Source organism: Tupaia chinensis, unplaced genomic scaffold (assembly GCF_000334495.1).
Source record: "Tupaia chinensis unplaced genomic scaffold, TupChi_1.0 Scaffold138322_1, whole genome shotgun sequence".
In the NCBI taxonomy this organism is placed as follows: domain Eukaryota; kingdom Metazoa; phylum Chordata; class Mammalia; order Scandentia; family Tupaiidae; genus Tupaia; species Tupaia belangeri.
The window spans coordinates 2,710,768-2,737,216 of NW_006198219.1; the positions used below are offsets into that span (position 1 = coordinate 2,710,768).

At 39.6% G+C, this 26,449-nt stretch overlaps 1 protein-coding gene across 1 annotated transcript in view; it reads left to right on the forward strand.

The window, feature by feature from the left end:
* The window catches only part of COG5 (component of oligomeric golgi complex 5), a 262,688-nt gene that overhangs the window by 218,966 nt on the left and 17,273 nt on the right, over positions 1-26,449 (forward strand). Inside the window, 3 exon segments of the mRNA XM_006161165.3 lie at positions 3,453-3,556; positions 10,444-10,681; positions 22,958-23,034. Of these exon segments, the coding sequence (XP_006161227.1) occupies positions 3,453-3,556; positions 10,444-10,681; positions 22,958-23,034 (419 nt within the window).

Consider the following 26,449-nt stretch of genomic DNA (forward strand, 5'->3'; position numbering starts at 1 on the left):
CAGTAAAAATCTCCCTCAAAAAAAAAAAAAAAAAAAAAGTCCTGGACCCAGCAGTTTGAAAACCATGCCAGGCATATGTGCGTGCATGCTCAAAATCCTGAAAGGATTTTATCTTTTTTTAATTTCCTTTATTTATTTATTTATTTTTAAATAATTGCCATAAGTCACATGCACTAACCAGAGAAAGATAATGACAGATGAAGAAAACACCCCTTAGAGGGGTGTGGTCACACCACAATCCCTTCTGCTCACTTCTCCATCCTATCAGGATTTGGGGCAGACACACACATATGCCTCACACATATGCCTGGTGTGTGTTTCAAGCTGTGTGGCCAGGATTCAAGCCCACAGTCAGCCATGTGGAATCTGGCTTCCTTATCCACTAGGCCACAGGACTTGGCCTTTATTTCCTTTTTTTTTCTATTTGGTTTTCTTTACTTTTTTAAAAGATTTTTTGGGACCCTCTATCATTGGTTTTAGCCCTTTTATCCTCAAAAAATAAACATTTAAGGTTGTACATTTCTTTCTAAGCACTGTAGTTTTGATATATTGTACTTTGATCTTCGTTCAGTTTGAAATATTTTCTTGTTTCTCCTCTGAGTCATGGATTATTTAGAAGTGTGTTTTTAAAACTTATCGTTATTTTTATTTTTCATATATATCATATTGTTCTTGATTTCTAGTTTAATGCTGTTATCAAACAACACACTATGATTTTAGTCCTTTTAAATTAATTGACTCTTATTTTATGGTATGTGTTTTCTTTGTTTATATGTATTTGTATTTTGCATGTATGTGCTTAGGTCTTGTTTTATGGCCTAGAAGATGGTCTTTTTTGGTGAATTAACCTGGTGTGTTCTATCTAGATCTTCTATGTCTTTTCTCACTGAGATTCTTGCCTGATAATTCTGAAATTTATCTAGACTATTTTGATTTTTTTTTCTAAATCTGAACCTTTCTTTTTTAAGTGAGAAAGAGAAGATAGATGAGAGGAGAGAGAGAGAAAGATATTTTTGTCAGGATCTCACCATTACGATCTGCCCCAGCCTCCCCGTTAGTTACGATCACAGGCGTGTACCACCACACCTGGCCTGACCAGATTGTTCTGGGAATTGAACCCAGGCCTCCTCTGTGGCCTCAGCCTTACTCAGTGGTCCACTATGGCTTCACTCTAAATTCAAACCTTTAATTACATTCTTTCATTGTTTAAAACACGTCATTGGTTTCCTGGTTCCTTTAGGATAAATTCTCAACTTCTTTCTGTACCAGTACCTACATCTCTGGATGTCTCTCTTTCTCTTACACATGCAGGCACTTAGACTCAGTGTGTGCTGAGTGTTTTGCAGTGTCCTGGGTGTGTCAACTTGCCCAGGTTCCTACGCCTTTTAACAGATGTGCTCCTAGGCCCACCCTTCTTCACCTGAGTCTTACCTATTTTCCTTTGAAATTGAGCTCTGGCAACAGCTTTTGTTTTTTAGATCCTCAGTATATATTGGAGATCTCTCACTATAACTTTTTCTCTGTTTTTACTAGACTATTAGCTCCTTTATGCAAGGAGCTATATACATACATATATATACACACATATACACACACTCAATCCTATAAGCACTTGTGTTGTTTTTTTTGTTTGTTTTGTTTTGTTTTGTTTTAATTTGCTATACGGTGTGTGTGCTTACTGGAGGCAGAGAGGGAGATAGAGAAAGCTAGAAAGCATCCCAAGGGAGATGACAAAACCACGATCCCCTCTCTTCCATTCTCCTTTTGAGATTTTGGGCATGCATGCCACATGCACCTGGCATGTTTCTCAAACTGCCAGATCTGGGACTCAAACTACAAGGTTGGCCATGTGAAATCCAACTGCCTTAACCACCGTGCCACTTGGCTGACCCTACAGCATATTTATTTTTATAAGAGATTAAGAGCTTCAGTTGACATTTAGGAATTTAATGAAGAAGGGTTCTGTTTCTTTTCTTAATGATTTTAATCATTTGTATGATCCAAAGCCATCTATCTTCATTATATATAATCGTTATTGAAGCATATTTAAATTTTTTATTTTATTTACTGAGTCATTATTTTCATACAAAAATCTTATAATTAAGGCCCAGAGTTTTGGCTAAACTAAACAACAATTATACCTCCATGTAGAACAGTTTCTTAACCATAGCACTATTGACATTTGAGGCTATATAATTCTTTGATATTGGAGAGGGGCTCTTCTGCATTCTGTAGGATGTTTAGCAACATGTCTATCCTTTACCCACTAGAACTTTGCTAGTAACAAACTTCTTTCTCCCTAGTAATGACAATGAAAACTATCTCAAATAGGACCATTAGGTGGCATGAAGGTCAAGGCACTGGGTCCCACATGGCCAACTGTACAGTTTGAGTCCTGGGCCCAGCAGCTTGAAAATTACACTGAGCTTATGTGCTCAAATTCTGAGGAGACTGGAAAAGAAGGGGTTGTGGTGTGGCCACCCTCTTGGGAAAGGTGATTTCTCATTTTCTCTCTCTCTTTCTGGAGAATGCACATGCCTTATAGCAAAACTTAGAAAAAAAAAAAAAAGAAAGACAAAAACCAAAACCTCCAAATACTATCTGATGTTACTTGGGGAGCAAAGTTGCCAACAGTTGAGAGGCACTGTTGTAGAAATGTCAACAGAAACCTAATGCTTTTTCAAATACCTAATGGTTCTGCTCTGTATGACTCATCAATGTGTTTATTTTATTCACTCTTAAAAGCAAACAATGTTGGATTTTTGTGGGGTTTTTTTAGTTTTTTTTTCTGTTTTTTTTTTCTTTTGTTTTCTTTTCTTTTTTTGAGAAAGAAAGACTTTTCTATAAGATGCGTGTGTTCACTAAATAAACAAAAAGTGAGAAATCACCTCCCGGGGGGATGACCACACTACAATCCCTTCTCCTGCATTCTCCCCTGGGGATTTTGAGCATGCACACACACACGCACCCATCATGAGTTTCAAGCTGCTGAGTCTTGGACTTGAACTGTGGTCAATCATGTGGGAGTCCAGTGCCTTAATCACCACGCCACCTGCTAGTCCCCCATTGTTCCAATTTTTAAAGAATTATTTTGGATGTTGCTTCAGTCTTTTGAGAAACTTTAAGTGTGTTCATTTGATCTTCACTTCATAAATGGGACCACACCTCTCTTCTTGGCATATGTCTTGCATTCTCCATGGGCTCATTTAACCACTGAACCTTTTGAAAAATGAGAGGAGTGGGGCAGTTGAAGTTTCTCAGTGCCATGTTCCATATATTTTAAGCTTTAAAGATCATTACTGACGCCAACCAGGGAGAGGAGCAGATTTCTGTTAACTGCATAATCTGAATTTGCGATATTATAAAAAACGTCACAGTTTCTCACATTTCAGACTTCTTTGTGTTAGCTTTCTTTAATTTTCCTTGTCCTTCTTTTTCTTCCTTCTTTTTAGACAATTCATGCTCTTATGGGAAATGCTGTGCAACCCTTACTGACATCAGTGGGAGACGCAATAGAAGCCATAATCATCACCATGCATCAGGAAGATTTTTCTGGGTAACAACTTTTTTAAAAAAGAATTATTTATTTAATTTCATTTATCATTATTATTATTTTACAATTTGCTACAGGGCATATACACTCACCAGAGACAGAGAGAGACAGAGAGACAGAGAAAGAAAGAAAGTGAGAAAGCAAGCCACCAGGTTCAGCACTTAAACCACAGTTGGCCATGTGAGAGTCTAGCACCCCAATCACCATGCCATCTTCTGGCCACCAACGTATCTGCCTTTTTGTTGTTGTTGTTCCTACTTCCATTCCCTAAGCCCCAGTTATCTAGGGCCTTGTTCCTTTTGTGATGGCTTTGGCTTTCAGCCTTGTACTTCATCCTTGTGAGTCCCATTAACAAATTACAAATATTCAGCTCTTGTTTTTATCATTTTTCTCTTCTTACTGATGTGTAGAAGAGTCTGTGGGACTCATTTGTCACTTGAGGGCCTTCGGTAGTTTGTATCTTCCCTTTTTGATTTTATCTTTTCCTTTCTTTTCACAAACAACCTCCACTTCAGCCTCTTCATTACCCTCCAGCATAGTCATAGTATTCCTTGTATAAAACGTACTGCCTCTCCCACTGTGCTAGTTGGAATCCTGCTCTGGTATTGAGGGCAATCTCCTGCCCAACCACTGACTCCAACAGGAATCTTCCCTACCTCTTCTGAGGTTTCTGTGACAATCACATCTAGTCATATCATACCTAGCCATGAACACCCGGTCTTACTTCATCACTGTTTCATCTGTGAACTGCTCATCCGTATCGTATATATCTGGAGAATAATAATCATAGTTACTAAAGCAGCATTTATGGAAATCCTTTTAAATAGAATAAAGTATAGTTCAGAGAATTAGAAATCTGTCTGTGAAGAATTTGAAAACAAAATTATTTGCACATGCTTGGAGTGATTTTCTTTTAAAACTTGACTGAAACTCTAAACATTCAAACAGTAGCATGTACATTTGTGTTTTACACTCCTAGGTCTGTACATAGTTACTATTTTGGACTTGTCCTAGTTCTCTTTATGTGCATGTTGTTTAAAAGAACAGCTGCTTTGTTAAACTTCCAGCCACTATGAAAACTATTGGTGGAAAATAATGCTGTATCACTGGCGTCTAATTTTTCAGATCATGTTTATCCAAAGGCCAGTCTCTATTTTGAATAGTAATACGAAACACAAAAGGGAAAGTGAATTCTACGAAAAACGCTATATTAGGAATTCAATAGGAGATAGGGATCTAAAACTGCTGAATACTAATTGGGAGGAAACTACATTTCTTCCAAAGTAATCTGAGGGCCGGTCCTTAGCACAGTGTTTAGGCACTGCACAGTGTAAGCTGGATCCCACTTGGCCAGCTAAGGTTTGAATCTCAGTCCTGGTGGCTGCAAAAATCATGGTGAGTGTGTGCACCCAGGCTCCTGACAGGATGGAGACCTGGAGGAAGAAGGACCGTGGCATGATCAAACCCCATGGGTGGGGGAGGTACCTTCTCCTCTCTATATATGGCACACTTGTGTGCATGTGCAGGCACATGCTCTCTGGCATTAAAAAAAAAAAAGTGATCTGAAGTCCCAGTTAGAGCAATCTTGAATGTCTCCGAATAACAAAATCATGACAAGATAATTTTTAAAGACTTATCATATAAGAATGCTTAGCACCAGCCTTTCTGGCCTAGTTATTAAAGGACTCAGACTCCAGATGTCCGACTGCATGGTTCAAGTCCAGAACCTTGCAGCTCGAAAACACTCTTGGCATGTGTGTATGCATGTTCCAAACAGTGACAGAATAGATAAATAGAAGGGATTGCAGCATGACCATGCCCCATTGAGGGTGCTTTCTCCATTTCCCTCTTCTGTCTGTCTGTCTCTCCTTGGCTAACACATGCAGCATCTGGCAATTAAATAATAATAATAATAATAATAAGGGAATAGTTATGTAGCTTAGTGATTTAATTGGTAAGCTCTGTCTCGTGCATGGCTATAGGTAACACATGAGACGTTAATAACTGAACATTGATTTCCCAAATAGATGTTTTTATTAGTTTGTTTAAATACTAGTAAGCAACACTGGTTCTTTAACTGATAGGTTGCAATGAGTTATGAAGCATAATTTTAAGGCATAACATTGTTCTTATTTTTTTCCCCAGATGGCTTTTGGTGACTATATTTCAACTTAGTAGATATACGTCAGATATCTGAGATTCTACTCAGAATCATTTTTCATGTGTAAGCAGTATAGGAGATAGGAGTTGGAACATTTTTCTTTTTTTTCTTTTTTTTTGGAGAGGTGTTTTTGCTATAGGGCATGTGCACTCACCAGACAGACAGAGACAGACAGAAAGACAGCAAGTGAGAAATCACCCTCTGGGGGGATGGCCACGCCGCAATCCCTTCTCTTCCATTTCTTCTCTCAGGATCTTGGCACGCACGCACACGCTCCTGGTGTGAGTTTTAAGCCACTGGATCCGGGACGCGAACTGCAGTCGACTACATGGGAGTCCAGCGACATAGCCATTATGCTAACTGCTGGTCCCTAGAACATTTTTCTTTCTTGCCCTAGAAAATTTTTTTTTTTTTTTTTTTTTTTTTTTTAAAGTATTGTTCCCATGGCAGTAATTTGCCCACTTTAGAGAACCTTATTATTAATAATTCTGTTGTGTCATTTTATATATATATATATGTCTTATATGAAATATAAGGTAAAGTTGGATTAAATTAAAGTAGGAATCACCTTTACATTAGGGCTAGCTCCCAGGTATGATTGGAAAGATGAGCGTGAATGTCTGCCCTTCTAAGCTATCTGTACCTATTTTAGGGAGAAAAGATAAATCGGGTTTACTTTATAGGCCAAAATTCTATGTAGTATGGTTACAAAATTGCTATTTAAAAAGTAATTCTCAGTACAACTTTCTGGTATTTGAAATTTATTTAGCATGACCAATGTGTTTCTTTCCAAATTAGACAAAACTTAAAATGTAATTGTCTCCTTGGCGTAGCTAATTGATTCAAATGTGAGAAATCTTGGAATATTCACAAATATGTGGATGTTAAACAACAAGGTCCTGAACAACCAAAGAATCACAGAAGAAATCAGAAAGGAAATCAAAAAATATCTGGAGCCAGTTGAAAAGGAAACACAACATATCAAAACTTACAGAATACAGTAAAAGCAATTCTAAAAGAGAAATTTATAGTAATGAATTTTTATATCAAAAAAACAAGAAAGAGTACAGATAAATAACAAAATACTTCAAGGAACTAGTAGTAGAAATAAAAAAGAACAAACTAAGCCCCAAGTTAGCACAAGGGAGGAAATGACAGGACGAGAGCAGAAATAAATAAAATAAGAGACCAGGAAAACAGCAGGAAAAAAAAAAAAAAAGGAGTTTTTTCAAAAATCAACAAGCTTTTGGGACCAGCAGTTAGCGTAATGGCTATGTCGCTGGATTCCTATGTAGTTGACTGCGGTTCACGTCCCAGACCCGGTGGCTTAAAACTCACGCCGGGCGCATGTGTGTGCGTGCCCAAGATCCCGAGAGGAGAACGGAGGAGAAGGGATTACGGTGTGGCCATCCCTCCTAGGGGGTGATTTCTCGCTTTTTGTTTCTCTGTCTCTGTCTGTCTGGTTAGCTCACGCACCCTATGGCAAAAACCTCTCCAAACCCCCTGCCCCCCCAAAAAAACCCCACAAATATCAGCAAGCTTTTGACTAAGAAAAAAAGAGAGAAAACTCAAAATCAGAAATGGATAAAGGAGGGACCAGCAGTTAGCGTAATGGCTATGTCGCTGGACTCCCACGTAGTCGACTGAGGTTAGCGTCCCAGACCCGGTGACTTAAAACTCACACTGGGCGCATGTGCGTGCGTGCCCAAGATCCCGAGAGGAGAATCGAGGAGCAGGGATTGTGGCATGGCCATCCCCCCTAGGAGGTGGTTTCTCGCTTTCTGTCTTTCTGCCTCTGTCTGTCTGACGAGCGCACGCGCCCTATAGCAAAAACCTCTCCAAAAAAAAAAAAAGAAATGGATAAAGGAGACATTAAAACAAAGGTTCATAAAAGATTACTAAGAACAACTTATTATATACCAACAAATTATATGACCTAGAGAAAAATCATACCCTTCAGAATGACTGTTATCAAAAAGACAAAAGATAAATGTTTGAGGATGTGGAGAAAAGGGAACTTTTGTACACAGTTAATAGGTATACAGATGTAGTCATTATGTAAAAGTGTTCAGAGGTTCTGAGACGCATGTAACCTGTTAATAATGAATCAAGAAGAAGCAGACAATCTGAACAGACCAATAATGGAATAAGGACATTGAATCGGTAATAAAATGTTTCCCACAAAGAAAAGTCCAAAACCCGATGGTGTCATGAGTGAATTCTACCAGACATTTAAAAAAGAACTAATGCCATTCCTTTTCTAAGTCTCCTTAAAAATCAAGCAAAAAACCTTTTGAAATGTTTTTCTAAAGCCAAAATTACCTTGATACGAGAGCCAGACAAAGACACTACCGGAAAGAAAATTACAGGGCAATATTCCTATGAAAATAGTCAGAAATTCTCAACAAAATACTAGCAAACCAAACTGAACAGCACATTAAAAGGATCAATCACCATGATTAATTGGGTTTTATCTCTGGAATGAAAGATGGGTCAACATATACAAATCAATAATACATCACATTGGGGCCAGCAAGTGGCATGGTGGTGAAAGGCTCTGGACTCCCACATGGCCGACCACGGTTCAAGTCTCAGACCTGGTGGCTTGCTTTCTCACTTCCTCTCTCTCTCTCTGTCTCTCTCTGATCAAACTGGAAAATAATAATGATAATAATAAATAAAGTTAAATAAAATAATTCTTTAAAAAAATAATAATACATCACATTTAGAGTGAAGGACAAAAATCCTATGTGCATCTCATTAAATGTGGAAATGCATTTGACAAAATTCAACATGCTTTTAAAACAAAAACCCTCAAAGAAATTAGGTGTCGATGCTTCTCAGCTTACAAGAGAGTTATGTCCCGGGACCAGAAGTTAGCATAATGGCTATGTCGCTGGACTCCCATGTAGTCAACCACGGTTTGAGTCCCAGACCCAGTCGCTTAAACTCACGCCAGGAACATTTGCGTGCGTGCCCAGGATCCCGAGAGGAAAATGAAGGAGAAGGGATTGTGGCGTGGCCATCCCCCCTTGGGGGGTGATTTCTCTCTTTCTGTCTCTTTCTCTGTCTGGCGAGTGCACATGCCCTATAGCAAAAACCTCTCAAAAAAAAAAAAAAAATCACTACTAGTGTTTTTATACAGGAAGAATGAACTACCCAAAGAAGAAATCAGGACAGCAATTCCATTTACAATAAACCAAAGAATTATACCTACCTACTTAACCTACCTACCTACCTACCTACATAAATAAATAAATAAATAAATAAATAAATAAATTTCAAGGAAATGGAAGTTCTGTACACTATAAAACTGTACAACACTCATGAAGGAAATTAAGAAATTGAAAACACAAATAAATTAGAAGATACTTCACATTCACAGATTGGAAGAATTATTAGGTCATCAGAAAAGTCATGACACATTTTTGCATAGAAAGACAGAAAAATATGTCATGATTTATTAATATTGTTCAATTGTCCATTCTACCCAAAGCAATCTCCAGATTCAGTACAGTCCCTACAAAAATTCCAGAGCCATTTTTCACAGAAATAGAAAGGTAGTCCTGTACTTCATATGAAACCACAAAATCCCTGAATATCCAAGGTACTCTTGAGCAAAAAGAACAAAGCTGGAGGCATTCCACCTCCTGATGTCAGAAAAAAATGTTCTATCGTGCACTCCCCAATGGCCTTGCCACTGCTAGGATGTCCTTTCTTATACTTCTGTACAAACCCTTCCTGGTGGAACATAGCCTGCCTTCTCTATTTTACCTGCTTCGGGAAGTGGAGGACCTCTGGTTAGCATACTATTTATTGTGGCCATTCCTGTATTTCAAGGTAATTAAGTTCTGCTCGTTCTTCTGCTCTAGGCATTTTAGTCAGATCTGTTCTTATCTAGACTGTTACCAATTTCTCTGCATCATTCTTAGAATATGAAAACATTTCACTTGCTTTTTGAAGATTCAGCATTCTGTAGCCAATGATCTCATCTATTAGACAATGTCAGGTGGTTTCTGATTTTGGTATAATTCTTCTTCCTATAAATATTTCACATTCTTTTTATATAGTCCTTAAAGGGCAATTATAAACATTTATAAATTATAAATAGTAGTTCATGGAGCATCAGCTGGCATCATCTGTTGATCCAAATTAAAGCTTTTCCAAACCTCATCATTTGAGGGGGGGAAATTGCATACCATGTGTATTGTTACATAACCAGTTCCACAGTCAGAATTCTGTTACTGGACTGATCTGCTTAAATAGAGCAAGAGTGGAGATGTCTTTGCCAAGAATTTGTTTGGGGAAGGCAGCATTTTCTGCCATTGCGAAGTGTAAAAATGCTATTTCAGGATCCGTTATTGATGCATTCACTTACCAAGCAAACTGAGTGGATGCAGAGTTGTAAGTCTGGGAGGGACCTCAAGGGGCCAGAGAGTGCATATGGCACTTGTATGATTCATCCAAGACAGATGGTTGTCTGTTTCATTCTTAATAATCTTTAGGTAAATGGATTCTAAAATTTTTTTCAATTAATTCTCCTAGCTTCTGAGAAGAGTCTTTAAAATAAATTTAAATATTGCTCTATGCTGTTTAACATTTAGCAAAAAATAAATGATGCCTTTTATACTATTAAGGAGAAAAACTGTGCTGGAATGAAATAATAGCCGGGGCGGGGGGGAGATCAGAGTACACTGGTACTACTGAAAATGCCTTTTTTCTTTTACAGGTCATTACCCAGCTCAGGAAAGCCTGATATTCCTTGTTCTCTGTACATGAAGGAGCTACAAGGTTTTATTGCCAGAGTTATGAATGACTATTTTAAACACTTTGAGTGCTTGGATTTTGTCTTTGACAACACTGAAGCTATTGCCCAAAGAGCAATCGAACTTTTCATCCGTAATGCCAGTCTCATAAGAACTCTTGGTGAAGGTGGGAAAATGCGACTCGCTGCTGATTTTGCACAGGTAAATTAATGAGTTATCACCCAGGGAAAACTGTTTTAGCCTCAATATTATCTATTAAATAGGCAAATGAATATGTATTCATCAATATGAATTGTATCATGAAGAGAAGTAAGCCTACTCAAACCTAATAGGTTTTTAAAAAAAGGAAAGTTAAAGATAACTTTTAAATGCTTTGTAAACTTTTCAAAGATGTTTTTCTTTGTATCTAACAAAATAATCATCCTTATCTTTGATATTTCAAAGTTAACTTAGTGTATTCTATAATAAAGCAACATTTCTAATTTTTTTAAAGATTTATTTATTTATTCATTCATTCAGTTTAATTTGACCAGAGAGAGACACAGAGAGAGGAGAGAGGAAAGTAAGAAAGCAAGCCAACAAGTCCAGGACTTGAACTGTGCTAGGCCCTATGGGAGTGTCCAGCGCCTTAACCACCACGCCACCTGCTGGTCCCAACATTTCTAATTTTTACATGGTATCACCTTTTTTCCCTGTTTACTAGCCCACTAGGTCACTGTTGGTAAGAGTAGTTGATTGTGGACCAGTAGATGGCATGGTGGTTAAGGTGCTAGACTTTCACATGTCCAACTATGGTTCAAGACGTGGACCTGGCTGCTTGCTTTCTCACTTTCCCCCATCTCTTTTTCTCTCTCTGGTCAAATTAAAAAAATAAATAAGGGACAAGCAGATGGCGAAATGGGTACATTGCTGGACTCCCATGTAGTTAACTGTGATTTGAGTACCAGCAGTTTAAAACTCAGGCCAGGTGAGTGCATGTGCATGAGTGCCCAGGATCCCAAGAGTAGAATGGAAGAGAAGAGATCGAAGTGTGGCCATCCCCCCTGGGAGGTGTTTTCTCACTTTCTGTCTCTCTGTCTCCTTCTGTCTCTCCAGCAAGCACATGTGCCCTATAACAAAAATCTCTCTCTCAAAAAAAAAAAAGATAAGATGAAAATAAATAATAAAATTAAATAAGTAATGTTTAAAAAATAAAAAGAAAATCACACCAGGCACATGTGTGTACATGCCCAAAATCCTAGGAGGGAAGAATGGAGAAGGAATTGTGGCGTGGCCATTCCCCCTGGGTGTGATTTCTCACTTTCCCTCTCGTTTCTCTCTGTATCTCGAGTGCACGCACCCTATGACAAAAACCAAAAGAAAAACAAAACAGTAGTTGATTATCTTGCTGGAAAATAACATAGATGATAAAATAATGTTTCAAGCCATGGAAAGGGGGCTGCTTATAATCATGTAAAGAGAAATAACTCCTACATATCTGTAATACCTTAGTGGCAGGTTGACTTTTCAAGATAGTGGGTTTTTTTTAAGAATTATTTTTAATGAATTATTAATTTAATTAGATTAATTGATTAATTAATTTTTAAATTTGACCACAGAAAGAGTCAGACAGAAAAACCAAACTGCCAAATCTGAGACTTGAACTCAACACTGTTGGTCATGTGTAAGCCAGCATCCCAACAACTGTGCCACCTGCCAGCCCACCAGGATAGTGCTTCTAAACTCACCTAGAGGGATGGTGGGCCAGAGAAGTATAGAGTCTGATGGTTTGGTCTCCTTCCACTGAGTAGAGTACATTTCTTGCCTGTAGCTAGCTTTGAAATCATTCCAAGGTCTCTGATATGTGTGAGGTAGAGTTACATTAAAATGGCAGAATTTTAATCAGCTCTTTAAAATGATTTTTTTCTTTAGGTTTCTTAGAGCATTTTTCCTTTAGGTTTTTTAGAGCATTTTAATAGTATCAGAGACGAAGAAGAACTATCCTGAACATACCTATCTTCTAAAATTCACTTATTTATTAAGTATTGATATAACTAGCAATACAGGATCTATTCCTGAATAAGACAATCTCACATTATTATCCAAACATATATTTTCATTAAAACATTCAGAAACAGAGATGGGGCCAGCCAGTGACATGGTGGTTAAGATGACTGGACCCCACATGGCAAACTGCACGGTTCAAGTATCCTATGCGGCAGTTTGAGAAGCACACAGGGTGCATGTCTGTGACTGCCCCAAATCCCAAAACCCCAAAAGAAGGGAGAATTGGAAGAGAAGGGATGGGGGTATGACCATCCCCCATGGGAATGAGGCGCTTTCTCTTTCTCTTTTTTTCTCTCTTCCTAGTGAATTGCACACATCTCCCGGCAAATTAAAAAGAAACAGATGATTATTATTTATATAGCATGTCAAGAGTAGAATCATTTTTTTAAGTCTTTCAAAACTGTTGGTTTTTCTCGTCTAAATAGTTACTTAAATGGATTCTTCATAATGGTTGACCAGATCCTCCCAGCTTATGAAGATAAATGTTACTGTTTATTCCTGTGTGTGTCCGAGAGCACGTCTTGGCTCAGCGTCTTGGCTCATTATTCCTGTGCTGCAGGAAGGACCTGGGTGGACTGCTCACAGGAGGGTAATGGTCATCAGTTGCTCCCTCAGACCCGACAGGCTACAGAGGGGAGCAGGTAGCAACCTGAAGCTTTCCAGAGCCAGGCTGTTTGCATTTTAATTGATCCAGCAGTTAGTCATTTTCATCTGCAAATGATATGCTTGAGGCCACAAGACCACTGTAGAACTGCTTCCTTTGCCTCTTAGGTCTTCACAGCCTGAAAAGGGAAAATTGAATGTTACCATCAATACGGCTCTTCCTGCTTTTTTGCATTTTTATTTCAGCTTCATTCTTAGGCACCTGTACATTTTGATGTTTTTGTTTACAGGTGAGCTTAAAGAGACTTGTATATGAGTAGTGTGTTCCTTGCCCCTTACTAGGGTCACAGGCAGCGTTTGGAAATGAAAACACAGTGATATACTTGGACCTGCTCTTATTAAAAATGTGGTAGGCTACCCTCAGGTGGGTCTCTGTTCCCCTCTTCTCCTTTCCTCCTTAATTTTGTTTTTCTTCTTCTATCCTCTTCTCTCCCCTGGGCTCCCTCCCCCACCAGCTCATTTGCATTCTGCTCCAGCTGGTTCTTGAGTCACTTTCCTGGAGGCAGCACTTCAAGTCCAATTAGAACGGCAGCCGAGCAGGAGATGGCCAAAACGAGAGTGCTGTAGGAGAGAGCTTGTTGTTTTTGTTTTTTACTTTAATGACATATTCCCTTAGTAGTCTTGGAAGATGGAAAGTATTGCCCTTTAACTCCTGCTACCACAGCTAGTACCTGCTCAAATGCATAGCATCCAAGACCAGAGTGAGCTTCCACCGCCTCTCAGAAACTGAATGCATTTTATTTGGCACTGTTTTTCTTAAGACACGTTGCCCAATAAACTTTCTCTAAGATAAATGAAACTCATTAGTCATTATTACTAACATATGCTCAAAGGCCTGTTTTCTAGAATCTGCGTCCTTCACTGCATTTGCTCATTGCTAAGAGTACTCTCTCATCCTGCCATGACAGTTGGCTGCTGCAGTCAGCATGATATTGAGAAGTAGATTCCTTTGATCACTCCTGTACAGTGTATCCCAGGTTCTAAACATCCCGCCGCTCACCTCAGGGGTGGCTCTGGTCCTGTGGGTCATATGCACAGGAAAGACAGATGGGAACATTGTCACACTATCGGTTAGTCACGCATGTGATCCGTAACTTCGGCAAATGCTGTCCAGCTGAATTGTGAACTTGGGGTTTTAATGTCACTTGGTTTGGTGTATTGCCCCAACTGCAGTTAGGTGTTATTGTATCTCAGCTTTCAGTATCATTCTTGGTTGACAGTGTTTTTCTGGGTTCAGTCAAAACACTTAAATAACATTACCATGACATTTATACTCATGATTGGGAACTAGAAAGCCCTTTAATTGCCTCATTATTGAAAGTTCTATCAATTTGTTTTTTTTTTTAATTAAATCCACTACAATCACTGGAATCAAGAATACATAGATAATCTGGGTTTGTGGAGTGTTCCTGTGATGAAAGTGACTGGTATTCTGGCTTAAATAACAGGAAGAACAAGAGCTCAAGAAGGGGCCAGTAGAGGCCATTTGGAGATGCTGATTATCTGGCAGAAAGTCTGATTGCTAAAACAAATACTGATACATGTTAAGGGTTTGAGAATCCTAACTTCTCCCCACTGGCACCAGTGCAGAGAAAGAGAACGTTGTTGCAGGGTGCCATCTGGAGGGCTCATGGTGAGGGAAGTGCCCAGCATACAGCCCCGTTAGGAATCCAGGTCACGGGCATGAGGTGGTTTCCTACAGGTAATTAATTCCCCACTGTGACCACATGTCTCGGTGTCTACACTAATCACACAGCAGTTCCGAAAGCACTGAGCTTGTCCAAGCCACTGGGGTTCTCCTGATTCTGAATCTCTCAGCGCTCTCTGAAGCACATGCTCACTCCCCCTCGACCCCTCAGCTTCTTTCCTTCCCTGAGGGAAAAGATGGCTATTGAAGTTGGCATTCAATTATTTAGTAGTACTCCTAGCAGTTTCTATTTATACACGCTGTCATGTCCTTTAAGCATACATTTATATCTATTTCCCTTTGTGTCTGAAAATAAAAATTTAGAAAAGAAGATAATCAAGATTCTAATTTCTATTCTGATTCCTATGGCCTTTGCTTCACCTGAACAATGTCAGGGCAGGAGTGCCCCAGGAGTATCCAAAGATGCCCTGTGGTTAACCAAATGTCTGGTGGGTAAAGCACAGCCATGTAATTAGTTCACGGTGCCTGCAGCTAACCTAGGCCCTATGGGAGTGTCCAGCGCCTTAACCACCACGCCACCTGCTGGTCCCAACATTTCTAATTTTTACATGGTATCACCTTTTTTCCCTGTTTACTAGCCCACTAGGTCACTGTTGGTAAGAGTAGTTGATTGTGGACCAGTAGATGGCATGGTGGTTAAGGTGCTAGACTTTCACATGTCCAACTATGGTTCAAGACGTGGACCTGGCTGCTTGCTTTCTCACTTTCCCCCATCTCTTTTTCTCTCTCTGGTCAAATTAAAAAAATAAATAAGGGACAAGCAGATGGCGAAATGGGTACATTGCTGGACTCCCATGTAGTTAACTGTGATTTGAGTACCAGCAGTTTAAAACTCAGGCCAGGTGAGTGCATGTGCATGAGTGCCCAGGATCCCAAGAGTAGAATGGAAGAGAAGAGATCGAAGTGTGGCCATCCCCCCTGGGAGGTGTTTTCTCACTTTCTGTCTCTCTGTCTCCTTCTGTCTCTCCAGCAAGCACATGTGCCCTATAACAAAAATCTCTCTCTCAAAAAAAAAAAGATAAGATGAAAATAAATAATAAAATTAAATAAGTAATGTTTAAAAAATAAAAAGAAAATCACACCAGGCACATGTGTGTACATGCCCAAAATCCTAGGAGGGAAGAATGGAGAAGGAATTGTGGCGTGGCCATTCCCCCTGGGTGTGATTTCTCACTTTCCCTCTCGTTTCTCTCTGTATCTCGAGTGCACGCACCCTATGACAAAAACCAAAAGAAAAACAAAACAGTAGTTGATTATCTTGCTGGAAAATAACATAGATGATAAAATAATGTTTCAAGCCATGGAAAGGGGGCTGCTTATAATCATGTAAAGAGAAATAACTCCTACATATCTGTAATACCTTAGTGGCAGGTTGACTTTTCAAGATAGTGGGTTTTTTTTAAGAATTATTTTTAATGAATTATTAATTTAATTAGATTAATTGATTAATTAATTTTTAAATTTGACCACAGAAAGAGTCAGACAGAAAAACCAAACTGCCAAATCTGAGACTTGAACTCAACACTGTTGGTCATGTGTAAGCCAGCATCCCAACAACTGTGCCACCTGCCAGCCCACCAGGATAGTGCTTCTAAACTCACCTAGAGGGATGGTGGGCCAGAGAAGTATAGAGTCTGATGGTTTGGTCTCCTTCCACTGAGTAGAGTACATTTCTTGCCTGTAGCTAGCTTTGAAATCATTCCAAGGTCTCTGATATGTGTGAGGTAGAGTTACATTAAAATGGCAGAATTTTAATCAGCTCTTTAAAATGATTTTTTTCTTTAGGTTTCTTAGAGCATTTTTCCTTTAGGTTTTTTAGAGCATTTTAATAGTATCAGAGACGAAGAAGAACTATCCTGAACATACCTATCTTCTAAAATTCACTTATTTATTAAGTATTGATATAACTAGCAATACAGGATCTATTCCTGAATAAGACAATCTCACATTATTATCCAAACATATATTTTCATTAAAACATTCAGAAACAGAGATGGGGCCAGCCAGTGACATGGTGGTTAAGATGACTGGACCCCACATGGCAAACTGCACGGTTCAAGTATCCTATGCGGCAGTTTGAGAAGCACACAGGGTGCATGTCTGTGACTGCCCCAAATCCCAAAACCCCAAAAGAAGGGAGAATTGGAAGAGAAGGGATGGGGGTATGACCATCCCCCATGGGAATGAGGCGCTTTCTCTTTCTCTTTTTTTCTCTCTTCCTAGTGAATTGCACACATCTCCCGGCAAATTAAAAAGAAACAGATGATTATTATTTATATAGCATGTCAAGAGTAGAATCATTTTTTTAAGTCTTTCAAAACTGTTGGTTTTTCTCGTCTAAATAGTTACTTAAATGGATTCTTCATAATGGTTGACCAGATCCTCCCAGCTTATGAAGATAAATGTTACTGTTTATTCCTGTGTGTGTCCGAGAGCACGTCTTGGCTCAGCGTCTTGGCTCATTATTCCTGTGCTGCAGGAAGGACCTGGGTGGACTGCTCACAGGAGGGTAATGGTCATCAGTTGCTCCCTCAGACCCGACAGGCTACAGAGGGGAGCAGGTAGCAACCTGAAGCTTTCCAGAGCCAGGCTGTTTGCATTTTAATTGATCCAGCAGTTAGTCATTTTCATCTGCAAATGATATGCTTGAGGCCACAAGACCACTGTAGAACTGCTTCCTTTGCCTCTTAGGTCTTCACAGCCTGAAAAGGGAAAATTGAATGTTACCATCAATACGGCTCTTCCTGCTTTTTTGCATTTTTATTTCAGCTTCATTCTTAGGCACCTGTACATTTTGATGTTTTTGTTTACAGGTGAGCTTAAAGAGACTTGTATATGAGTAGTGTGTTCCTTGCCCCTTACTAGGGTCACAGGCAGCGTTTGGAAATGAAAACACAGTGATATACTTGGACCTGCTCTTATTAAAAATGTGGTAGGCTACCCTCAGGTGGGTCTCTGTTCCCCTCTTCTCCTTTCCTCCTTAATTTTGTTTTTCTTCTTCTATCCTCTTCTCTCCCCTGGGCTCCCTCCCCCACCAGCTCATTTGCATTCTGCTCCAGCTGGTTCTTGAGTCACTTTCCTGGAGGCAGCACTTCAAGTCCAATTAGAACGGCAGCCGAGCAGGAGATGGCCAAAACGAGAGTGCTGTAGGAGAGAGCTTGTTGTTTTTGTTTTTTACTTTAATGACATATTCCCTTAGTAGTCTTGGAAGATGGAAAGTATTGCCCTTTAACTCCTGCTACCACAGCTAGTACCTGCTCAAATGCATAGCATCCAAGACCAGAGTGAGCTTCCACCGCCTCTCAGAAACTGAATGCATTTTATTTGGCACTGTTTTTCTTAAGACACGTTGCCCAATAAACTTTCTCTAAGATAAATGAAACTCATTAGTCATTATTACTAACATATGCTCAAAGGCCTGTTTTCTAGAATCTGCGTCCTTCACTGCATTTGCTCATTGCTAAGAGTACTCTCTCATCCTGCCATGACAGTTGGCTGCTGCAGTCAGCATGATATTGAGAAGTAGATTCCTTTGATCACTCCTGTACAGTGTATCCCAGGTTCTAAACATCCCGCCGCTCACCTCAGGGGTGGCTCTGGTCCTGTGGGTCATATGCACAGGAAAGACAGATGGGAACATTGTCACACTATCGGTTAGTCACGCATGTGATCCGTAACTTCGGCAAATGCTGTCCAGCTGAATTGTGAACTTGGGGTTTTAATGTCACTTGGTTTGGTGTATTGCCCCAACTGCAGTTAGGTGTTATTGTATCTCAGCTTTCAGTATCATTCTTGGTTGACAGTGTTTTTCTGGGTTCAGTCAAAACACTTAAATAACATTACCATGACATTTATACTCATGATTGGGAACTAGAAAGCCCTTTAATTGCCTCATTATTGAAAGTTCTATCAATTTGTTTTTTTTTTTAATTAAATCCACTACAATCACTGGAATCAAGAATACATAGATAATCTGGGTTTGTGGAGTGTTCCTGTGATGAAAGTGACTGGTATTCTGGCTTAAATAACAGGAAGAACAAGAGCTCAAGAAGGGGCCAGTAGAGGCCATTTGGAGATGCTGATTATCTGGCAGAAAGTCTGATTGCTAAAACAAATACTGATACATGTTAAGGGTTTGAGAATCCTAACTTCTCCCCACTGGCACCAGTGCAGAGAAAGAGAACGTTGTTGCAGGGTGCCATCTGGAGGGCTCATGGTGAGGGAAGTGCCCAGCATACAGCCCCGTTAGGAATCCAGGTCACGGGCATGAGGTGGTTTCCTACAGGTAATTAATTCCCCACTGTGACCACATGTCTCGGTGTCTACACTAATCACACAGCAGTTCCGAAAGCACTGAGCTTGTCCAAGCCACTGGGGTTCTCCTGATTCTGAATCTCTCAGCGCTCTCTGAAGCACATGCTCACTCCCCCTCGACCCCTCAGCTTCTTTCCTTCCCTGAGGGAAAAGATGGCTATTGAAGTTGGCATTCAATTATTTAGTAGTACTCCTAGCAGTTTCTATTTATACACGCTGTCATGTCCTTTAAGCATACATTTATATCTATTTCCCTTTGTGTCTGAAAATAAAAATTTAGAAAAGAAGATAATCAAGATTCTAATTTCTATTCTGATTCCTATGGCCTTTGCTTCACCTGAACAATGTCAGGGCAGGAGTGCCCCAGGAGTATCCAAAGATGCCCTGTGGTTAACCAAATGTCTGGTGGGTAAAGCACAGCCATGTAATTAGTTCACGGTGCCTGCAGCTAACCACTCTTCTCCAAACGGGAGGGCTGCACATGCTGTTTTTGTATTCACAGCTAATCGCAGAGTCACCTCCTCTAAAAGGAACACTCTGGCCTTTTAAACATGGCCTTTATTGTTGTAATGGAATTCAGGCAGAAAAAAAAATTATTTTCAATACCCTAGAGGTCCTTTATGGATAAGAATTTTATTTTAAACATTTAACATTTTGAAATTGTCCTATGGCATAGGAATTTGTGTCTCATAGATTTTACAGCCATTTGAGGTCATAGTGTTTCATCTACTAGCCATTTATTTGTTTTCTGTTTAGTCCTACCGAGGTAAGTGCTAAGGCAAAGGATGTTTGTCTTGGTCTTTGAAGACAATAAACACACTAGGATAATGGGGGAAAAATTGACAAAAGCATTTCATGAAAAATATGTCACATAATAATTTCAGTGTATAAAAAGCCACTGTTTAAATTACCAAATTAGGGACCAGCAGATGGCATAATGGTTATGTCACTGGACTCCCACATAGTCGACCACGGTTCCAGTCCTGGACCCAGCAGCTTAAAACTCATGCCGGACACATGTGCATGCGTGTCCAAGATCCCAGGAAGAGAATGAAGGAGAAGGGATTGTGGTGTGGCATCCCCTCTGGGGGATGATTTCTCGCTTTCGGTCTCTCTGGTGAACACATGCACCCTATAGGGAAAATCTCTCTTAAAAAGAAAAAGAATTATCAAGTCAAAGATACATGGTAATCATATCTTAACTTTGTGTTTTGTATAAAGTAAGTGACACATTAAAGAAACCAGAAACTTTCACTCAAAACTACAGTAAACTGATCCTTAGGAACAACCCACTGTTTTTGAGTTGAGGACACTGGCTTCCAATTGGTCTGTTTTGCATTTTTGCAAAAATTCTGACTTTTTCTGCCTTAGATTGTTCTCTTTTTACTTGTTAATTCTTCTATATCATAGTGAGTTTTTCACCATGTGAAATTTCCCTCCAGGATATACACTGCACATTCTGTTTTCTATACATTAAGAGAGAAATTAACCTGGCTACTGTTCATCCTCAAAGAAGCTGCCCTTTGACTCTTCCTTGATGCTCAGGGCATACATTTGATAGAACACTTACCGTTTTATTCTGTAATAATGCATGTGTGTATATGTACATTTATATGTGTGAGTTTATCTATGTTCACATGCATACCTTTCTTATGATTTGTTGAATAATGTCATTTGGTTAATTAAATTAATATGCCCTTTTCACTAAATTTGAGTGTTCTTAAAAGGCAAGACTGTCTCATTCATCACCTTATCCCTAGGTTTAGCTCAGTGGTCAGGAACCATAAGAAGCCACAAATGTTTCTCAAATGATTGATTAGTTTCCTACTGTCTACTGATAGCAAGGAGATTTTAGCAGTTTTTCATAAGGATAGCCAGCAGGACAGAAATCCTTCATATGTTTTTCTTGAAGAAAGATGCTACACTATTAGAGAACAACTGATTCTCAGCAATTTTCTAAATTATTCTTTATCTGGGTGCAATTTATAGCAGCTGTAGAGAAACAGTTTATCATCTAAGTACACACATACAAAAGCTTTGCATACGCACTTGGCAGAAAAAGAACAAGTAACCTAATTGGTTACTGAGCACAAAACTAATTACTGACAAGAAGAATTTCCAGTCAAAGGAGGAAAATAGAAATGAAAACAATATTTGCTAAATTCTTGAGTCAAGGAGCAGATTAATTCACTAATAATTAAAAAGAAGAAACTTTAAAAAATGACTGATAATAATTGCTTATTCTTAATGGCACTTATTATATGCTATTGCAAGTGGAGCTGTGTGGAATTATCTGCCTAGCTTGTATCATTCTATTAAGTAGGTATTTTTTTAAAAAAAGAGAATTACTTGGGACCAGCAGTTGGAGTAATGGCTATGTCGCTGGACTCCCATGTAGTCGACTGCAGTTCGAGTCCCAAACCCAGTAGCTTAAACTCACACCAGGCATGTGTGCATGCGTGTCCAAGATCCCAAGAGGAGAATGGAGGAGAAGGGATTGCGGCGTGGCCATCCCCCCTGGAGGGTGATTTCTCGCTTTCTGTCTCTCTTGCAAGCACACGTGCACTATAGCAAAAAAAAAAAAAAAACTTATTTAATTTTATTTATTGATTCTTTTTTTTTAAATTTTACCAAAGAGAGACAGAGGCACAGAGAGAGAGAGAGAGGGAAAGTGAGAAAGCAAGTCACCAGGTCTAGGAGTGGGGCCAGCACCCCCCAGTGAACATGATCAGCCATGTGGGAGTGTCCAACGCCTTAACCACCACAGCACCTGCTGGCCTCTAAGTAGGTATTATTTTCTCCATTTTATTCCATTTTATAGATAAGAGACCTGAAGCTGAGAGGAACTTGTCCAGGGTTACGCAGCCAGCAACTGCAGATTTGGAACTCTCACAAAGATGTGCTACCAAAAGCTCCAGAGTCACGCCACAAACCCTTTTCCTCCCTTCTCCTCTTCGGATTTTGGGAGTGCACACACATGGGCCCGGTGTGATTTTCAAGTTGCTGAGTCTGGGACTCAAACCGCATAGTTGGCCAGGCATGATCCAGCTACCTTAAACTGCATACCACCTGCTGGCCCTAGAGACTGTGCTTTTAATCATGGGGGCCACATTGATCGATAAAATTGTTATTATTTATGTTTAATACAAGACTTATGATGACTACTTAAGGTACAGCTATATTTTCTAATTCTTCAATCTAAGGAAAAACAATCTAAACTTCCTCCTCTTAAATAATAAAAAAACATTTTCTACGTTCATGAAGAAATTGTCTCATTTGCACCCCTTTTGTAAATAAATGTTAAAATTATCAAAAGTCCTTCCCTTTTAAAAATCTAATTGGTTTTCAAAACTTGCATCATAGGGACCAGCAGTTAGGCGTAATGGCTATATCGCTGGACTCCCATGTAGTCAAACATCGTTCGCATCCCGGACCTGGTGGCTTAAAACTCACGCCAGGTGCGTGTGCATGTGTGACCAAGATCCCGAGAGGAGAATGGATTGCGGCATAGCCATCCCCCCAGGGGGTGATTTCTTGCTTTCTGTCTCTCTGTCTGTCTCTGTCTGTCTGGCGAGCACATGTGCCCTATAGCAAAGACCTCTCCAAAAAAAACTTGTATCATAGTCCAGATAACATTAAATTAGACTCCAAGCTATAACCTTGTGTGAACCAGGCATGTCTCAGAGTCATCTTCAGGATTCGAAGTGGTTTTTTTTGTTTGTTTGTTTTGTTTTTAAATATTTCAGATGGAGTTGGCTGTCGGTCCATTCTGCAGACGAGTATCTGATTTAGGAAAGTCCTATCGAATGCTGAGATCATTCAGGTAAGATCTAGTTCTTTTTTAATATAGTCACATCCTGTTAGCAAAGAAACCCTTTCCTTCTATTCAAGTTGAAATGTGTAAAGTTGCCAGTATTCAAGCATTTTTTTTTTTTGAGAGGTTTTCGCTATAGGGCGCGTGTGCTCGCCAGACAGACAGAGAGAGACAGAGAGACAGAAAGCGAGAAATCACCCCCCAGAGGGGATGGTCACGCCGCAATCCCTTCTCCTCCATTCTCCTCTCGGGATCTTGGGCACGCACGCACATGCGCCCGGCGTGAGTTTTAAGCCACCGGGTCCGGGACATGAACCGCGGTCGACTACGTGGGAATCCAGCGACATAGCCATTACGCTAACTGCTGGTTCCCTTCAAGCATTTTTTTTACCTAACAGCAATGGCGATTTTATTGACAAGTCAGAAAAGTCGTGATGTATGACTTTTCCAACAACCTTATATATGATTCATCTTGAAAGTTATACTGTTCAAATAGAAACCTAGATAGATTTGTATACAATGACTAGGAAGTCGGTGTATGTGTGTTTTCTTGATGAATTAAAATTCACAAGATTGAACTTGTCAATTTTACTGTGTTCTTCCTAGGGTGAATTTTTTTCACTTCCTATTCTTATAGAAATGTATTGAGTTAAAAAAAAAAAAGAAATGTATTGAATAGTAATATCAGACAGTCCATAATTATGTGGAGATCTTTTTTTGAAATTTTTACTTGTTATTTTATCATTTTTAACTTACTCCATTTCTATGAAACCACAGGGAATGACCATAAATGTCATAGGTAACTTAAGCTAATGCACTGAGCACAAAATTTAGGATTAAGCTTCCTAGAAACCAGTTCAAAAGGAAAAGTAATTAGTTAATTCATATTCTAAGTCTAAGAACATGCCGGATTGTGGGGGGGTGGAGGGGTTGTATTTTGTTTTGTTTTGTTTTAGGGACTTTTGCTATAGGGCACATGTGCTTGTGAGAGAGACAGACAGAAAGGGAGAAATCACCCCCAGTGGGGATGGCTATGCCACAATCCCTTCTCATCCATTTTCCTGTTAGGATTTTGGGCACACATGCATTCGTGTCCAGAAGGAGTTTTAAGCTGCCAGATCTAGGACTTGCACCGCGTTCGACTATGTGGGAGTCCAGGAACATAATCCTTATGCCATCTCCTGATCCCAAAACCTGCCAGTTTAGCAGGGAGAAAAGTTCCTTTTGGTGCCAAGAACTTAGACAGGTTTTATCAATTCTGATTTTAAAGGACATTAAATGATTTAATAACTGGGATCTTCCATAGCAGATTTTAAATGAAAAGATGTTTTCTGTATGGCTATTTATTCAGTAAACTAGAACTTCCAAAAGTTTTTCACATTATGGCACACATAGAAAATATTTACATTCAAAAAGGTGACCAACCCTGAGGGCTAAAGAGGACCTACATTATTTCTCTCTCTGTTTTTTAAAAGAATTATTTATTTAATTTTATTAATTCTTAATATTATTTTATTTTGATCAGAGAGAGAGAAAGTGAGAAAGCAAGCTGCCAGGTCTGAGACTCAAACCATGGTCAGCCACATGGAAGTCCAGTGCCCCAATCACTATGACACCTGCCAACCCCCAACATTATTCTTGACATAATTTTGTGACTGCAATATTCCAGATAGAAAGCTTTGATAGAAACTGCCCATAATATCCAAGAGCCTAATCTAATGGTCTATGATTATGAGTGTGTATATACACACACACACTTTCTTTTTTTTTGGCTACAAAGCACACAATCTTGCCAGAGAGGGAAAGTGAAAATCAGCACTCACCCACCAGAGGGTATGGCCACCCTGCAATTCTCTCTCCTCCACTCTTCTCTTGGGATTTTGGACAGGCGTACACACATGCCCAGTGTGTTTCTCAAGCCTGGATTCAAAGTCTGCGTTCAAAGCAGGTAGGATCCTATGTGGGATCCAGTGCCTTCACCACTGGCTGGTCCCTTTGAGCATATGTCTAGAAAGATAAGGTTCAAGAGTTCAGGTATGCAGCTTTTAAGAACTGACCCAGGGGCCAATAGGTGGCATGGTGGTTGAGATGCTGGACTCCCACAAGGCCAACCGCAGATCAAGTCCTGGTCCTGATGGCTCTCTCTCTCTTCCTGGTGAATTAAACAAATAATATTAATTAATTAATTGATTGATTAATTAATTAAAAAGAAAAACCTGACCCAGTACTGGAAAGTAGAGTAATCAATAAGAAATATGTCTTTTTTGTTTTTAAGGTTCTTGCCATAGGGCACGTATGTTTGTTGGAGAGAGACAGAGAAAGGAAAATAAGAAATCACCCCCAGGAGGAATGGCCTTGCTGCAATCCCTTTTCCATTCTTTTCCCAGGATTCTGGGCATGCATGTATGTGTGTCTGGCATAAATTTCAAGCTGCCAGCTCAGGGACTCAGTCCACCGTCAGCCACATGGGAGTGCAGCACCTTAACCACCATGCCACCTCCTGGCCCAAGCAGTATGTATTTTTTTTTTTAATTTTTAGAGAGATTTTTGCTATAGGGTATATGTGCTCATCAGAGAGACAGAAAGCAAGAAATCACCCCCAGGGGAATGGCCACACAATCCCTTCTCCTCTCAGGATCTTGGGCCCAGCATGAGTTTTAAATTGCCAAGTCTAGGTCTCGAATCACAGTCAACTACATGGGAGTCTATAATCATTGTGCTATCTGCTGATCCCTTCAAGCAATATGTCTTTGAAATGATTGCTTTGCTGTCTTACATCATCAAGATTTGGTAGTAGAATATTCATGTGTGGGAACCAGGAGATGGTGTAATGGTTACATCACTGTACTCCCACATAGTTGATCATGGTTTGAGTCCTGGACCAGGTGGCTTAAAACTCAAGCCAGGCATGTGTGTGCCCAGAATCCCAAGAGGAAAATGGAGAAGGGCTTGTGGTATGGCCATCCCCCCAGGGGGTGATTTCTTGCTTTCTATTTCTGTCTCTCCTGTCTCTCTGGCAAGCACATGTGCCCTATAGCAAAAATCTCTCAGAAAAATAAATGTGTGTATAATATATATACATATATATTCAGATATGGTATAACAAATAATAAAACTCAGTATTGTTGGGCCGGTATGTGGTGTGGTGGCTAAGGGCACTGGATTCCCATATGACCAACTGTAGTTTGACTCTTGGATGTGGCGGCTTGCTTTCTCAATTTCCCTCTCTTTCTCTCTGTCTCTCTGGTCAAATTAAAATGATAATAATAAATAAAATGAAAATGAAAAAATTATTTAAAAGAAAAAGAATTAGTACTGTTGATTGAGAGGGGAACTGTATGCTTTGCCTTGCCCATTCGTAATTGGCAAAAGTGTCTTCTTTTTAATGCCCTCACAAAGGATTGAATTTTATTTTTTCCCAAAA